This window comes from Heliangelus exortis, chromosome 1 (genome assembly GCF_036169615.1).
Source record: "Heliangelus exortis chromosome 1, bHelExo1.hap1, whole genome shotgun sequence".
NCBI classification, from domain to species: Eukaryota; Metazoa; Chordata; class Aves; order Apodiformes; family Trochilidae; genus Heliangelus; species Heliangelus exortis.
In genome coordinates this window covers 197,323,919-197,339,860 of record NC_092422.1, presented here as the reverse complement: position 1 = coordinate 197,339,860, position 15,942 = coordinate 197,323,919, and the positions used below count along the sequence as shown (strand labels likewise).

Sequence of the window (15,942 nt, the reverse complement as noted above, 5' to 3'; positions counted from 1 at the left end):
TAGTCAGAGAGTTGTAGTCAATGGGGCAGAATCTGGTTGGAGGTGTGTGACCAGTGGAGTCCCTCAGGGGTCGGTACTGGGACCGGTGTTGTTCAATATCTTCATCAACGACTTGGATGAGGGTATAGAATGTCCCCTCAGCAAGTTTGCTGATGACACTGAGCTGGGAGGAGTGGCTGACACACCAGAAGGCTGTGCTGCCATTCAGAGAGACTTAGACAGGCTGGAGAGTTGGGCAGGGAGAAACATGATGAAATTCAACAAGGGGAAGTGTAGAGTTTTGCATTTGGGAAGAACAACACGATGTCCCAGTATAGGGTTGGGGGCTGAGCTGCTGGAGAGCAGTGGAGGTGAAAGAGACCTGGGGGTCCTGGTAGACAAGAAGATGCCCATGAGCCAGCAATGTGCCCTTGTGGCCAAGAAGGCCAATGGCATCCTGGGGTGCATTAGAAAGGGTGTGGTTAGTAGGTCAAGAGAGGTTCTCCTCCCCCTCTATTCTGCATTGGTGAGGCCACACCTGGAGTATTGTGTCCAGTTCTGGGCCCCTCAGTTCAAGAAGGACAGGGAAGTGCTTGAAAGAGTCCAGCGCAGAGCTACTGAGATGATTAAGGGAGTGGAACATCTCCCTTATGAGGAAAGGCTGAGGGAGCTGGGTCTCTTTAGTTTGGAGAAAAGGAGACTGAGGGGTGACCTCATCAATGTTTTCAAATATGTAAGGGGTGAGTGTCAGGGAGATGGAGTTAGGCTTTTCTCAGTGGTGACCAGTGATAGGACAAGGGGTAATGGGTGTAAATTGGAGCATAGGAGGTTCAAGTTGAATATCAGAAAAAATTTTTTTACTGTAAGGGTGACAGAGCCCTGGAACAGGCTGCCCAGGGGGGTTGTGGAGTCTCCTTCACTGGAGACATTCAAAACCCCCCTGGACACGTTCCTAGGGGATGTACTCTAGGGGGCCCTGCTCTGGCAGGGGGGGTTGGACTAGATGATCTTTCCAGGTCCCTTCCAACCCCTAGGATTCTATGAGTCTATGATTCTATGATTCTCCCTGCAGCTCCAACGAGACGCTCTCCTGCGTCATCATCTTCGTCATCGTCTACTACTCGCTGATGTCGGGGGTCATCTGGTTTGTCATGCTGACCTACGCCTGGCACACCCTCCTTCAAGGCTCTGGGCACCACCTACCAACCCCTGCTGGGCAAGACCTCCTACTTCCACCTCATCACCTGGTCCATCCCCTTCGTCCTCACCGTCGCCATCTTGGCCGTGGCGCAGGTAACAGCAGCCTGGTGGTCCTGGTGGTTCCCTGGCAGGGGAGGGGGGTCTCACCGAGTTCCCTGCCAGAAGAGGGGTGGTCCTGGTGTTTCCCTGCCAGAAGAGGGGTGGGCCTGGTGGTTCCCTGCCAGGGGAGGGGGGGTCCTGGTGGTTCCCTGCCAGGGGAGGGGGGGTCCTGGTGGTTCCCTGCCAGGGGGAGGGGTGGTCCTGGTGGTTCCCTGACAGGGAAGGGGTGCTCCTGGTGGTTCCCTGACAGGGGAGGGGTGGTCCTGGTGGTTCCCTGACAGGGAAGGGGTGCTCCTGGTGGTTCCCTGACAGGGGAGGGGTGGTCCTGGTGTTTCCCTGCCAGGGGAGGGGTGGTCCTGGTGTTTCTCTGCCAGGGGAGGGGTGGTCTCAGCCCCTCTGTCCCCCTGTCCCAGGTGGATGGTGACTCTGTCAGTGGCATCTGCTTCGTGGGCTACAAGAACTACCGGTACCGGGCCGGGCTTCGTCCTGGCACCCATCGGGCTCGTCCTCATCGTTGGGGGCTACTTCCTGATCCGGGGTAGGTGTGAGCCCACCCCTCTGTGGGGAGGGGGGGGTCCCTCCCACCCTGACCACCTCCTGCCTCCCTCCCTCCCTCTCCAGGGGTCATGACGCTCTTTTCCATCAAGAGCAACCACCCCGGGCTGCTCAGCGAGAAGGCGGCCAGCAAGATCAACGAGACCATGCTGCGCCTGGGTGAGACAGCTCCTTCCACACCATCCCACACACAGCATCCCATCCCATCCCATCCCATCCCATCCCATCCCATCCCATCCCATCCCACACCATCCCATCCCATCCCATCCCATCCCACCCACACCATCCCACCCACACCATCCCACCCACACCATCCCACCCACACCATCCCACCCACACCATCCCACCCACACCATCCCACCCACACCATCCCACACACACCATCCCACCCACACCATCCCACACACACCATCCCATCCCACACACACCATCCCATCCCATCCCATCCCACCCACACCATCCCACCCACACCATCCCATCCCACCCACACCATCCCATCCCACCCACACCATCCCATCCCATCCCATCCCATCCCATCCCACCCACACCATCCCACACACACACACCATCCCATCCCATCCCACACACACCATCCCATCCCACACACACCATCCCATCCCACACACACCATCCCATCCCACACACACCATCCCATCCCACACACACCATCCCATCCCATCCCACACACACCATCCCATCTCATCCCATCCCATCCCAGCCACACCATCCCAGCCACACCATCCCAGCCACACCATCCCAGCCACACCATCCCAGCCACACCATCCCACCCACACCATCCCACACACACCATCCCACCCACACCATCCCACCCACACCATTCCCACCCACACCATTCCCACCCACACCATTCCCATCCACACCATTCCCATCCACACCATTCCCATCCACACCATTCCCATCCACACCATCCCCACACACACCATCCCACACACACCATCCCACACACACCATCCCACACACACCATCCCATCTCATCCCATCCCATCCCATCCACACCATCCCACACACACCATCCCACCCACACCATTCCCATCCACACCATCCCATCCACACCATCCCATCCCAGCCACACCATCCCAGCCACACCATCCCAGCCACACCATCCCAGCCACACCATCCCAGCCACACCATCCCAGCCACACCATCCCACCCACACCATCCCACACACACCATCCCACCCACACCATCCCACCCACACCATTCCCACCCACACCATTCCCACCCACACCATTCCCACCCACACCATTCCCACCCACACCATTCCCATCCACACCATTCCCATCCACACCATTCCCATCCACACCATTCCCATCCACACCATCCCCACACACACCATCCCACACACACCATCCCACACACACCATCCCACACACACCATCCCACACACACCATCCCACACACACCATCCCATCTCATCCCATCCCATCCCATCCACACCATCCCACACACACCATCCCACCCACACCATTCCCACCCACACCATCCCATCCACACCATCCCATCCCACCCACACCATCCCACCCACACCATCCCACCCACACCATCCCATCCACACCATTCCCATCCACACCATTCCCATCCACACCATTCCCATCCACACCATTCCCATCCACACCATTCCCATCCACACCATCCCATCCACACCATCCCATCCCATACCATCCCATCCCACACACACCATCCCATCCCATCCCACACACACCATCCCATCCACACCATCCCATCCCACCCACACCATCCCACCCACACCATTCCCATCCACACCATCCCCATTCCCACCCACACCATCCCATCCCATCCCAGTTGTAGGGGGGGCATGGGGGACATTTTGTCCCCTCAACCCAGACCACCCCATCCCAGCTTCCCGGGGGTGGCAGCAGCCGAGGGACAGAGCTGCAGTGACAGTGACAGTGACACAGCACACCTGAGGGGTTTTTTTTCCCACTTCTCTTCCAGGCATCTTTGGCTTCTTGGCCTTTGGCTTCGTCTTCATCACCTTTGGTTGCCACTTCTATGACTTCTTCAACCAGGCCGAGTGGGAACGCAGCTTCCGGGAATACGTCCTGTGAGTGGGACAGGGACACGGGTGGCACCTCCACACCTCCACCACGTCCCCACCCTGTCCCTCCTGGGGCATCTCTGGGGGTCTGACAGGGTTTAACTCTGCCCTGGCAATTAAACCAAATAACTGATGCTCCCTATTAATCCCCCTCCCCTCCCTGATAAAGGAAGGAGAGAGAATAAGGGAGAGAGACTGATGGGTTGGGAACTAAACTACACAGCTTTAATGGAACAGGAATGAGAAATAGGAAAAATGACTAAATCTCTACAAATCTACAGGAAAATGGATCCCAGGTTCCTCCCCCCTTTCCCCCAAGAACTCTCCCATCCCCACTGAGGCTGCAGGGCAGCCCTGGGAAAGTCCAGGCTGGAATCCTGGGCTCAGGAGCAGTTGGGAGCTGGAGGCAGGAACACACAGATTCAGGCTGGGATGGATCAGGAGCAGAGGCAGAGGAAGGGATGGAATCCTCCCAGGATGCTGAAGCAAAGAGGGAGAGGGGAAGAAGGGGAAGCAGGAAGGGCTTTGAGCCTGGGGATCCCTCCAATTTCTCCTGAGGATGAGGTGGATGGGATGGAATCCTCTGTTTGGTCAATTCTGGTCATTTCTCTTGTCTGTTCCTCCCCACAGGAGGGTTTCAGGTGGGACCTCTTGACTCCTTTTCTCCTTTTGGAGGGCAAAATGTTCCTCAGAGCTGAGCAGTGTCCTTGGCTCTGCAGCCCATTCTCCAGCAGTAACTATAACCATGGAGTGGGCTCAGTCCCAGCAGCAGCCACTGCCTGAGAAACTTGCTGTGAATTTCAGCAAGTGCAGCTCCTGACAAGAGACTGAGCTGAAAGCAAAAGCACAAGGCAGAAAATCCCCTTTCTCCTGGCCCAAACCAGGCCAGGGTGTGTGTGTGTCCCCTCCCTCAGTGCCACTGTCCCCCCAGGTGTGAGGCCAACGTGACCATTGCCACGCAGACCAACAAACCCATCCCCGAGTGCCAGATCAAGAACCGGCCCAGCCTCCTGGTGGAGAAGATCAACCTCTTTGCCATGTTCGGAACCGGCGTCTCCATGAGCACCTGGGTCTGGACCAAGGCCACTCTGCTCATCTGGAAACGCACCTGGTGCAGGTGGGACCCCCAGGATGGGTCAGCCCCCTCCCCCTCTGTGTTGGGCTGATCCCAAGGGGATGAGGTTCAACATTCCAAGTGCCGGGTCCTGCACTTTGGCCACAAGAACCCCATGGGGAGCTCCAGGCTGGGCACAGAGTGGCAGAAAGGGAGCTGGGAGTCTGGATTGCCAGGAAGCTGAAGAGGAGGCAGCAGTGTGCCCAGGTGGCCAAGAAGGCCAATGGCATCCTGGGCTGGCTCAGGAACAGCGTGGCCAGCAGGTCCAGGGAAGGGATTCTGCCCCTGTGCTCAGCCCTGGGGAGGCCACAGCTTGAGTCCTGTGTCCAGTTCTGGCCCCTCAGCTCAGGAAGGAGATTGAGGTGCTGGAGCAGGTCCAAAGGAGGCAACTGGGCTGGGGAAGGGATCCAGCACAGATCCTCTGAGGAGAGGCTGAGGGAGCTGGGGGTGTTGAGGCTGGAGAAGAGGAGGCTCAGGGGAGACCTCATCACTCTCTCCAACTCCCTGAAAGGAGGTTGGAGCCAGGGGGGGGGTTGGGCAGATATCAGTGGGACAAGAGGGCATGGATTAAAGAATTTTTTCCTAATATCCAACCTAAACCTCCCCTGGCAGAGCTCCAGCTCTGCCAGGGGGAGGTTTAGGTTGGATATTAGGAAAGAATTCTTTGCAGAGAGGGTGCTCAGCCATTGGAATGGGCTGCCCAGGGAAGGGGTGGATTCTCCATCCCTGGAGATATTTCCAAAGAGCCTGGATGTGGCACTCAGTGCCATGGGCTGGGAACTGCAGTGGGAGTGGATCAAGGGTTGGACTTGATGAGCTCTGAGGTCCCTTCCAACCCAGCCAATTCCATGATTTTATGATTTTATGATTCTCTGACCCAAAGTTGTCCCCAGACGTTTGTCCCCGGGGCCCAACGCGCTGCAGCCTCTCCCGCTCTGCCGACGTCCCACGTCCCGTTTTGTGCTCCCCACCTTTTGTTCTTCCTCTCCAGAGGAGGGGAGGGGGATGGGGTGGGGTCCCCCGTGGCCGGGCCACCCCGTGTCCCTGCTGTCACCCCCCTGTGTCCCCAGGCTGACAGGGCAGAGTGACGACCAGCCCAAGAGGATCAAGAAGAGCAAGATGATCGCCAAGGCCTTCTCCAAGCGCAAGGAGCTGCTGCGTGACCCGGGCCAGGAGCTCTCCTTCAGCATGCACACTGTCTCACACGATGGCCCCGTGGGTAGGTGCTGTCTCACACGGACCCCTTGTCCCCTCCTGTCACACCCCACAGAGTGAGCAGCCCTCCCCCAACGTGGGGGACAAACCAAACGTCACGTCCCACGGAGCGTGGGGGGCCTCGTGTCCCACCACGGGCACAGGGAGGGCTCCCCAGGGTGGGGGTTGGCCCAGGGGGATTCAACTGGACCCCTTTGCTTTCTAAACTCCTTAGAGAGGAGCCTGGGTGCAGCAGGGCCCAGTCCCCCTCTAATTAATCTCTTTAATGACCCATTCAGTGAGATGAGGTTCTGCCTTAAACTGGTTTAAACCCCACTCAGACCCAGTTTGATCTGGTTGAGACCATTAAAAACTGGTTCAAAACTGCATTAAAAATGGCTTTAAACTGGTTTAAACCCCACTCAGACCCAGTTTGATCTGGTTGAGACCATTAAAAACTGGTTCAAAACTGCATTAAAAATGGTTTAAACTGGTTTAAACCCCACTCAGACCCAGTTGGAACTGGTTGAAACCATTAAAAACTGGTTCAAAGTGCATTAAAATGGCTTTAAACTGGTTTAAACCCCATTCAGAAACAGTTTGATCTGGTTGAGACCATTAAAAACTGGTTGGAACTGCATTAAAAATGGCTTTAAACCGGTTTAAAACCCCACTCAGACCCAGTTAGAACTGGTTGGGACCATTAAAAACTGGTCCAAACTGCATGAAAAAAGGCTTTAATCTGGTTTAAACCACTTTAAGATGGTTTTGAACTGCTCCAGGTGACCTCAGGTTGAGTTCAAACCACTTCACAGCACTTCAGGCTGAGCTCAGAACATCTTTAAGCAGGGTAAAACTGGGTTAAAACTGGGTTAAAACAGTTCAGACTGAACCCCCTTGCTTTCTAAACTCCTTAGAGAGGAGCCTGGGTGCAGCAGGGCCCAGTCCCCCTCTAATTAATCTCTTTAATGACCCATTCAGTGAGATGAGGTTCTGCCTTAAACTGGTTTAAACCCCATTCAGAAACAGTTTGATCTGGTTGAGACCATTAAAAACTGGTTCAAACTGCATTAAAAATGGCTTTAAACTGGTTTAAACCCCACTCAGACCCAGTTAGAACTGGTTGGGACCATTAAAAACTGGTTCAAACTGCATTAAAAATGGCTTTGAACTGGATTAAATCCCACTCAAACCCAGTTTGATTGGTTGAGACCATTAAAAACTGGTCCAAACTGCATGAAAAAAGGCTTTAATCTGGTTTAAACCACATTAAGATGGTTTTGAACTGCTCCAGGTGACCCTCAGGTTGAGTTCAAACCACTTCACAGCACTTCAGGCTGAGCTCAGAGCATCTTTAAGCAGCAGGGTAAAACTGGGTTAAAACTGGGTTAAAAACAGTTCAGACTGGACCCCTTTGCTTTCCAAACTCCTTAGAGAGGAGCCTGGGTGCAGCAGGGCCCAATCCTCCTCTAATTAATCTCTTTAATGACCCATTCAGTGAGATGAGGTTCTGCCTTACACTGGTTTAAACCCCACTCAGACCCAGTTGGAACTGGTTGGGACCATTAAAAACTGGTTCAAAGTGCATTAAAAATGGCTTTAAACTGGTTTAAACCCCACTCAAACCCAGTTTGATCTGGTTGAGACCATTAAAAACTGGTTTAACCCTTTGAAACTGCTTTAGTCTGCATTAAAAACTGCCTTAAACTGGTTTAAACCCCACTCAGACCCAGTTAGAACTGGTTGGGACCATTAAAAACTGGTTGGAACTGCATTAAAAATGGCTTTAAACTGGTTTAAACCCCACTCAGACACAGTTTGAACTGGTTGAGACCATTAAAAACTGGTTCAAACTGCATTAAAAATGGCTTTAAACTGGTTTAAACCCCATTCAGAAACAGTTTGATCTGGTTGAAACCATTAAAAACTGGTTCAAACTGCATTAAAAATGGCTTTAAACTGGTTTAAACCCCACTCAGACCCAGTTAGAACTGGTTGGGACCATTAAAAACTGGTCCAAACTGCATGAAAAAAGGCTTTAATCTGGTTTAAACCACGTTAAGATGGTTTTGAACTGCTCCAGGTGACCTCAGGATGAGTTCAAACCACTTCACAGCACTTCAGGCTGAGCTCAGAACATCTTTAAGCAGCAGGGTAAAACTGGGTTAAAACTGGGTTAAAACAGTTCAGACTGGACCCCCTTGCTTTCCAAACTCCTTAGAGAGGAGCCTGGGTGCAGCAGGGCCCAGTCCTCCTCTAATTAATCTCTTTAATGACCCATTCAGTGAGATGTGGTTCTGCCTTAAACTGGTTTAAACCCCACTCAGAAACAGTTTGATCTGGTTGAGACCATTAAAAACTGGTTCAAAGTGCATTAAAAAATGGCTTTAAACTGGTTTAAACCCCACTCAGACCCAGTTTGATCTGGTTGAGACCATTAAAAACTGGTTTAACCCTTTGAAACTGCTTTAGTCTGCATTAAAAACTGTTTTAAACTGGTTTGAACCCCACTCAGAAACAGTTTGATCTGGTTGAAACCGTTAAAAACTGGTTCAAACTGCATTAAAAATGGCTTTAAACTGGTTTAAACCCCACTCAGACCCAGTTAGAACTGGTTGGGACCATTAAAAACTGGTTCAAAGTGCATTAAAAATGGCTTTAAACTGGTTTAAACCCCACTCAGAAACAGTTTGATCTGGTTGAGACCATTAAAAAATGGTTCAAACTGCATTAAAAATGGCTTTAAACTGGTTTAAACCCCACTCAGACCCAGTTAGAACTGGTTGAGACCATTAAGAACTGGTCCAAACTGCATTAAAAATGGCTTTAAACTGGTTTAAACCCCACTCAGACCCAGTTTGAACTGGTTGAGACCATTAAGAACTGGTCCAAACTGCATTAAAAATGGCTTTAAACTGGATTAAACCACTTTAAGATGGTTTTGAACTGCTCCAGGTGACCTCAGGTTGAGTTCAAACCACTTCACAGCACTTCAGGCTGAGCTCAGAACATCTTTAAGCAGCAGGGTAAAACTGGGTTAAAACTGGGTTAAAACAGTTCAGACTGAACCCCTTTGCTTTCCAAACTCCTTAGAGAGGAGCCTGGGTGCAGCAGGGCCCAGAGATAAAGGAGAGAGGAAAGGTCTCCCCACCCTTGGGTGCTCTGGGTAGGAAGTTGTGGCCCTTGGATGCTGAGCTCACCCCCAGCATTCTGTTTGTGACCCTTTTATGCCCCTTCACCCCATCTTTTCTGGGGTTTTTTGGGGTATCTTGCACAGCCAGGTGGGCCCTTGGGCTTAGAGTTTGGCAAAACCCCAGAAGTTGCCAAAACCCCAGAAGTTTCCAAAACCCCAGAAGTTGCCAAAACTCCAGAAGTTGCCAAAACCCCAGGAAGTTGCCAAAACCCCAGGAAGTTGCCAAAACCCCAGAAGTTGCCAAAACCCCAGGAAGTTGCCAAAACCCCAGAAGTTGCCAAAACCCCAAGAAGTTGCTCAAACCCCAGAAGTTGCCCAAACCCCAGAAGTTGCCAAAACCCCAGGAAGTTGCCAAAACCCCGGAAGTTTCCAAAATCCCAGAAGTTGCCAAAACCCCAGAAGTTGCCAAAACCCCAGGAAGTTGCCAAAACCCTGGAAGTTTCCAAAACCCCAGGAAGTTGCCAAAACCCCAGAAGTTGCCAAAACCCCAAGAAGTTGCCCAAACCCCAGAAGTTGCCCAAACCCCAGAAGTTGCCAAAACCCCAGGAAGTTGCCAAAACCCCAGGAAGTTGCCAGAACCCCAGGAAGTTGTCAAAACCCCAGGTTACACCAAAACAAAGCAATGGGGGAATAAAACTTAAAATCTGTGTCACCCTTGTATGCTGAAATAAGGTCAGAACCAGAGATAAAGGAGAGAGGAAAGGTCTCCCCACCCTTGGGTGCTCTGGGTAGGAAGTTGTGGCCCTTGGATGCTGAGCTCACCCCCAGCATTCTGTCTGTGCCCCTTTTGTGCCCCCTGACCCCATCTTTTCTGGGTTTTTTTGGGGTATCTTGCACAGCCAGGTGGGCCCCTGGGCCCCTCCAGCTGTGGTGACCAAGCCACATCCTTTATTTCTGCACAGATGTCCCCTTTGGTGGCTCTGCCCCCCTCACACAGGATGGGGCTCTGCAGGGCACAGCTTGCCTGTCCCTGTCCCTTGTCCTGCCTGACACTGCTCAGTTTTTTGGGGTGGCCACTGAAGGGGGGAGCTGCTTTTGCCAGAATAAGGCCCTGTTCCTCAGAGGGGTTCCCCAGATGAAGGTTTCCCCTTGAGAGCAGTGAGCCCAGGTGGCTCCTGCCCGAGGCCTCCAATGCCCCATTTTTGCCAGGGGGGCTGTTTTGAGACAAATTTTTATTCTTTTTTTTTTTTTTGGGGGGGGATTCTTTCTGTACCCCCCTTGACCCGGGCTCCTTGCAGCTGGGTTGGCATTTGACATCAATGAGCCCTCAGCTGAGGTGTCCTCGGCCTGGGCCCAGCATGTCACCAAGATGGTGGCCAGGAGAGGAGCCATCCTGCCCCAGGACATCTCTGTCACACCCGTGGCAACGCCTGGCAAGTGTCTGGGGGCCTCCTGGGGGCTGGGGGGGGGGACAAGGGACCTTGTTGGGGGGTGGGGGACAGACAAGGGACCTCCTGGGGGCTGGGGGGGGGGCACAAGGGACCTCTTTGGGGTTTGGGGGGGGCAAGGGACCTGCTGGGGGTTGGGGGGGACAAGGGACCTCCTTGGGTTTGAGGGGGGACAAGGGACCTCCTGGGGGTTGGGGAGGGACAAGGGACCTCTTTGGGTTTGAGGGGGGACAAGGGACCTCCTGGGGCTTGGGGGACAGAGAAGGGACCTTGTTGGGGTTGGGGATGGGACAAGGGACCTCCTTGGGTTTGGGGGGGGACAAGGGACCTCCTGGGGGCTGGGGGGGGACAAGGGACCTCTTGGGGGCTGGGGGACAGACAAGGGACCTTGTTAGGGTTGGAGGGGCACAAGGGACCTCCTGGGGGTTGGGGGACAGAGAAGGGACCTCGTTGGGGCTGCGGAGGGGACAAGGGACCTCCTTGGGTTGGAGGGGGGACAAGGGACCTCCTGGGGGTTGGGGGGGGACAAGGGACCTCCTTGGGTTTGAGGGGGGACAAGGGACCTCCTGGGGGCTGGGGGGTGGGGATAAGGGACCTTGTTGGGGGTTGGGGGGGGGATAAGGGGCCTCCTGGGGGGTGGGGGGGGACAAGGGACCTCCTGGGGGCTGGGGGGGGGCACAAGGGACCTCTTTGGGGTTTGGGGGGGGCAAGGGACCTCCTGGTGGCTGGGGGGGGACAAGGGACCTCCTGGGGGTTGGGGGGGGACAAGGGACCTCCTGGGGGTTGGGGGGGGGGATAAGGGACCTTGTTGGGGGTTGGGGGGGGGATAAGGGGCCTCCTGGGGGCTGGGGGGTGGGGATAAGGGACCTTGTTGGGGGCTGGGGGGGGGATAAGGGGCCTCCTGGGGGCTGGGGGGGGACAAGGGACCTTGTTGGGGGGTGGGGGACAGACAAGGGACCTTGTTAGGGTTGGAGGGGGGACAAGGGAGTTCCTGGGGGCTGGGGGGGGGATTAGGGGCCTCCTGGGGGTGTGGGGGGATAAGAGACCTTCTGGGGGTTGGAGGGAGGACAAGGGAGTTCCTGGGGGCTGGGGGGGGGGATAAGGGGCCTCCTGGGGGCTGGGGGGAGACAAGGGACCTTGTTGGGGGGTGGGGGACAGACAAGGGACCTCCTGGGGGCTGGGGGGGGGCACAAGGGACCTCTTTGGGGTTTGGGGGGATAAGGGACCTCCTGGTAGCTGGGGGGGGGCAAGGGACCTCCTGGGGGTTGGGGAGGGACAAGGGGCCTCCTGGGGGTTGGGGGACAGAGAAGGGACCTTGTTGGGGTTGGGGATGGGACAAGGGACCTCCTTGAGTTTGAGGGGGGACAAGGGACCTCCTGGGGGTTGGGGGGGGGGGGGATAAGGGGCCTCTTGGGGGTGTGGGGGGATAAGAGACCTTCTGGGGGTTGGAGGGAGGACAAGGGAGCTCCTGGGAGTTTGGGGGGACAAGGGACCTCCTGGGGGCTGGGGGGTGGGGATAAGGGACCTGCTGGGGGCTGGGGGGGGACAAGGGACCTCTTTGGGATTTGGGGGGACAAGGGACCTCCTGGGGGTTGGGGGACAGAGAAGGGACCTCGTTGGGGCTGGGGAGGGGACAAGGGACCTCCTTGGGTTTGAGGGGGGACAAGGGACCTCCTGGGGGCTGGGGGGGGACAAGGGACCTCCTGGGGGCTGGGGGGGGGGATAAGGGGCCTCCTGGGGGTGTGGGGGGATAAGAGACCTTCTGGGGGTTGGAGGGAGGACAAGGGAGCTCCTGGGGCTTGGGGGACAAGGGACCTCCTGGGGGCTGGGGGGGACAGACAAGGGACATCATTGGGGTCAGGGGACAGACAAGGGACCTCATTGGGGTCAGGGGACAGACAAGGGACCTCATTGGGGTTGGGGAAGGGACAAGGGACCTCCTGGGGGTTGGGGGACAAGGGGGGACCTCCTTGGGTTTGAGGGGGGACAAGGGACCTCCTTGGGGTTTGGGGGGACAAAGAACCTTATTGGGGTTGGGGAGGGGGACAACAAGGGACCTCCTGGAGATTTTGGGGGGACAAGGGATGTCATTGGGGTGTGGAGGACAGACAAGGGACCTCATTGGGGTCAGGGGACAGACAAGGGACCTCGTTAGGGTTGGGGGGGGGACAAGGGACCTCTTGGGGGTGTGGGGACAGACAAGGGACCTCATTGGGGTTGGGGAAGGAACAAGGGACCTCCTGGAGATTTTGGGGGGACAAGGGATGTCATTGGGGTGTGGAGGACAGAGAAGGGACCTCATTGGGGTTGTGGGGGATAAGGGACATCGTTGGGGTTGGGGAAGGGTCAAGGGACCTGCTGGGGTTGGGGAGGGGGATGACAAGGGACCTCTTGGGGGTGTGGGGACAGACAAGGGACCTCATTGGGGTCAGGGGACAGACAAGGGACCTCATTGGGGTTGGGGAAGGAACAAGGGACCTCCTGGAGATTTTGGGGGGACAAGGGATGTCATTGGGGTGTGGAGGACAGAGAAGGGACCTCATTGGGGTTGTGGGGGATAAGGGACATCGTTGGGGTTGGGGAAGGGTCAAGGGACCTGCTGGGGTTGGGGAGGGGGATGACAAGGGACCTCTTGGGGGTGTGGGGACAGACAAGGGACCTCATTGGGGTCAGGGGACAGACAAGGGACCTCATTGGGGTTGGGGAAGGAACAAGGGACCTCCTGGAGATTTTGGGGGGACAAGGGATGTCATTGGGGTGTGGAGGACAGAGAAGGGACCTCATTGGGGTTGTGGGGGATAAGGGACATCGTTGGGGTTGGGGAAGGGACAAGGGACCTGCTGGGGTTGGGGAGGGGGACAACAAGGGACCTCTTGGGGGTGTGGGGACAGACAAGGGACCTCCTTGGAGTGTGGGGACAGACAAGGGACCTCATTGGGGTTGGGGAAGGGACAAGGGACCTGCTGGGGTTGGGGAGGGGGACAACAAGGGATCTCCTTGGGGTGTGGGGGACAGAGGAGAAGGGGTGGGCTCGAGGGGCTGGGGGACAGACTGGAGGTCGAGGGGGTGAATGGGGGGGCAGGGGGTGGCTGCTGTCACTTGTCCCCTGTCCCCCAGTGCCAGCAGAGGACAGGGCCACCCTCTGGGTGGTGCAGGCCGAGCTCTCCCCGGAGCTGCAGAAGCGCAGCGGCCGCAAGAAGAAGAGGAGGAAGAGGAAGAAGAAGAGGAAGGAAGAGGAAGAGGAGGAGGAGGAGGAGGTGTCCCTGGATCCTCACCAGCGGGGGGGCTCTGCAGCCCCCCTGCCCCCCCCCAGCTCTGTCCCCCAGCTCCCCAGGCTGCCCCCCCACCCCTGCCTGGTCACCTTCAGCCCAGATGTCCCCTCGGGGGTCTCCCCTGGAGCCACCTGCAGCAGGGGACCCCCGTGGGGAGCCCACCACAGAGCCACCACCTTCCACCTCATCACCAACCCCTTCTGCCCCCAGGAGGAGGAGGAGGAGGAGGAGGAAGAGGAGACCTCTGGGCCCAGCAGCAGGCACTGGCAGCACAACGGGGGTCCCCTGTGTCCCCCAGGTCCCCTGTGTCCCCCAGGCCCCCGTGGGGGTGGTGGAGGGGGGGGGATGAGGACTCCAGGCTCCTGGAATCCCTTGGTTCCCATCCATTCCCGGACCAACCTGGTGGATTCTGAGCTGCTGGATGCTGATTCTGATTTCTGAACCTGGGGGGGACACCTTGGACAGGAGGGGGACACTCAAGGACTGGCCCAGGGGACACCACTGTGTCCCCAAAGTGTCCCTCCAGCTCGGATTTGCCTCCCTTGGAGTGTTTCTCCTCCTCCCATCCAGACCTGATGCACCTCCCAGCCCAAGCAGGATGGGTTTGGGGACATTTGGGGACTTTCTGGGGACCTTTTGGGGCATCGTTGGATGAAGAGACCCCACCCGTGTCCTGCAGGGGTTTGGGGACAAGGGGGACACTGCCTTGGTCACCCAAGGGGACAGGAGTGGGTGTGTTGGGCAGGGTGGGTTTGGGTGGTACCTGGAGCTTCCAAAAAACCCCACTCGTGCCAACAGGGTTTTTATTTTTCAGGTTTTTTTTACTCTTTGTATCAAAACTCTGGGGGGGGGATGAGCTGAACCCCCCTCACCCCAGCAGCATTCCCACATTCCCTTATTTTTATTTTTTTTTTCCCTGGGTGCACCCCTATTTTATTATTTTTTTTTTTTTTGCCAGGGGGTCCCAAAGTGCTGCCTGGCTGCACCAAACCCTTTAGCAAAGCTTTTTTATTATTATTTTTTTTAAAGACAAACCCCACAAAAAGCCCAAGTTCCAGCCAAGCCTTGAGGTAGGAAAACTCTGCTCCCTCCTGGTGTTTTTTGGAGAGGGGGGGGACACTCAAGGACTGGCCCAGGTGCACCCCTATTTTATTTATTTTTTTTTTTTTTTTCCCCAGGGGGTCCCAAAGTGCCTTCCAGCTCCTGGGAAAGCTTGAACCAACCCCAAAATTTTGGGGTGGTGGGACAGCAAGCCCCAGACTGGGGAGATGAGGAGCAAAGATGCCTAAAAAAAACCCCAAATTTTTATAATCCTGGGATGAGGCGGGGTCAATGCTGCTGCCTGGCTGCACCAAACCCTTTAGCAAAGCTTTTTTATTCTTATTTTTTTTAAGGACAAACCCCACAAAAAAGCCCAAGTTCCAGCCAAGCCTTGAGGTAGGAAAACTCTGCTCCCTCCTGGTGTTTTGTATCTGATTTTTCTCCCTATCCCAGTCACCTCCACGGGTTAAGTTTTGCTGTGTAAAGGAAAAAAAAAAAAAAAAAAAAAAAAAAGAAAAAACCAAACCAAACCTCCTGTATCAGTATTAAATTTGCCAAATTTCCATTGCCAGCAGCTGCCTTGGGCTCTCTGGGGAGGTGTGGGGCGTGGGGAAGCTTCATGAGTTCCAAAAAAAGGGCTCCAAGTGCTTTAAAAAGGGCTCCAAACTCCTCTGAGCTGCTGAGAAATCCCTTTAATCTGTTTTAAACTGCTTTAACTTGAGTTAAAAACAAGGTTTAAACCCCCTTAAACTGCTTTTAAAGCCCTCCAAGCTGTTAAACCATTTTCAAACCATTCCTGGCACTTCAGGCTGAGCCCAGAAAATCTT

General features: G+C 55.5%; 1 protein-coding gene across 1 annotated transcript in view; it reads left to right on the top strand.

Annotated features, from left to right (window-relative positions):
- The window catches only part of SMO (smoothened, frizzled class receptor), a 39,121-nt gene extending 24,577 nt beyond the window's left edge, over positions 1-14,544 (top strand). Inside the window, 10 exon segments of the mRNA XM_071734358.1 lie at positions 1,052-1,154; positions 1,156-1,272; positions 1,692-1,754; positions 1,756-1,816; positions 1,900-1,992; positions 3,811-3,919; positions 4,845-5,030; positions 6,098-6,246; positions 10,653-10,787; positions 13,920-14,544. Coding sequence (XP_071590459.1) covers positions 1,052-1,154; positions 1,156-1,272; positions 1,692-1,754; positions 1,756-1,816; positions 1,900-1,992; positions 3,811-3,919; positions 4,845-5,030; positions 6,098-6,246; positions 10,653-10,787; positions 13,920-14,515 — 1,612 coding nt within the window. The 3' untranslated portion in view covers positions 14,516-14,544.
- Positions 14,545-15,942: the final 1,398 nt, after the last annotated feature.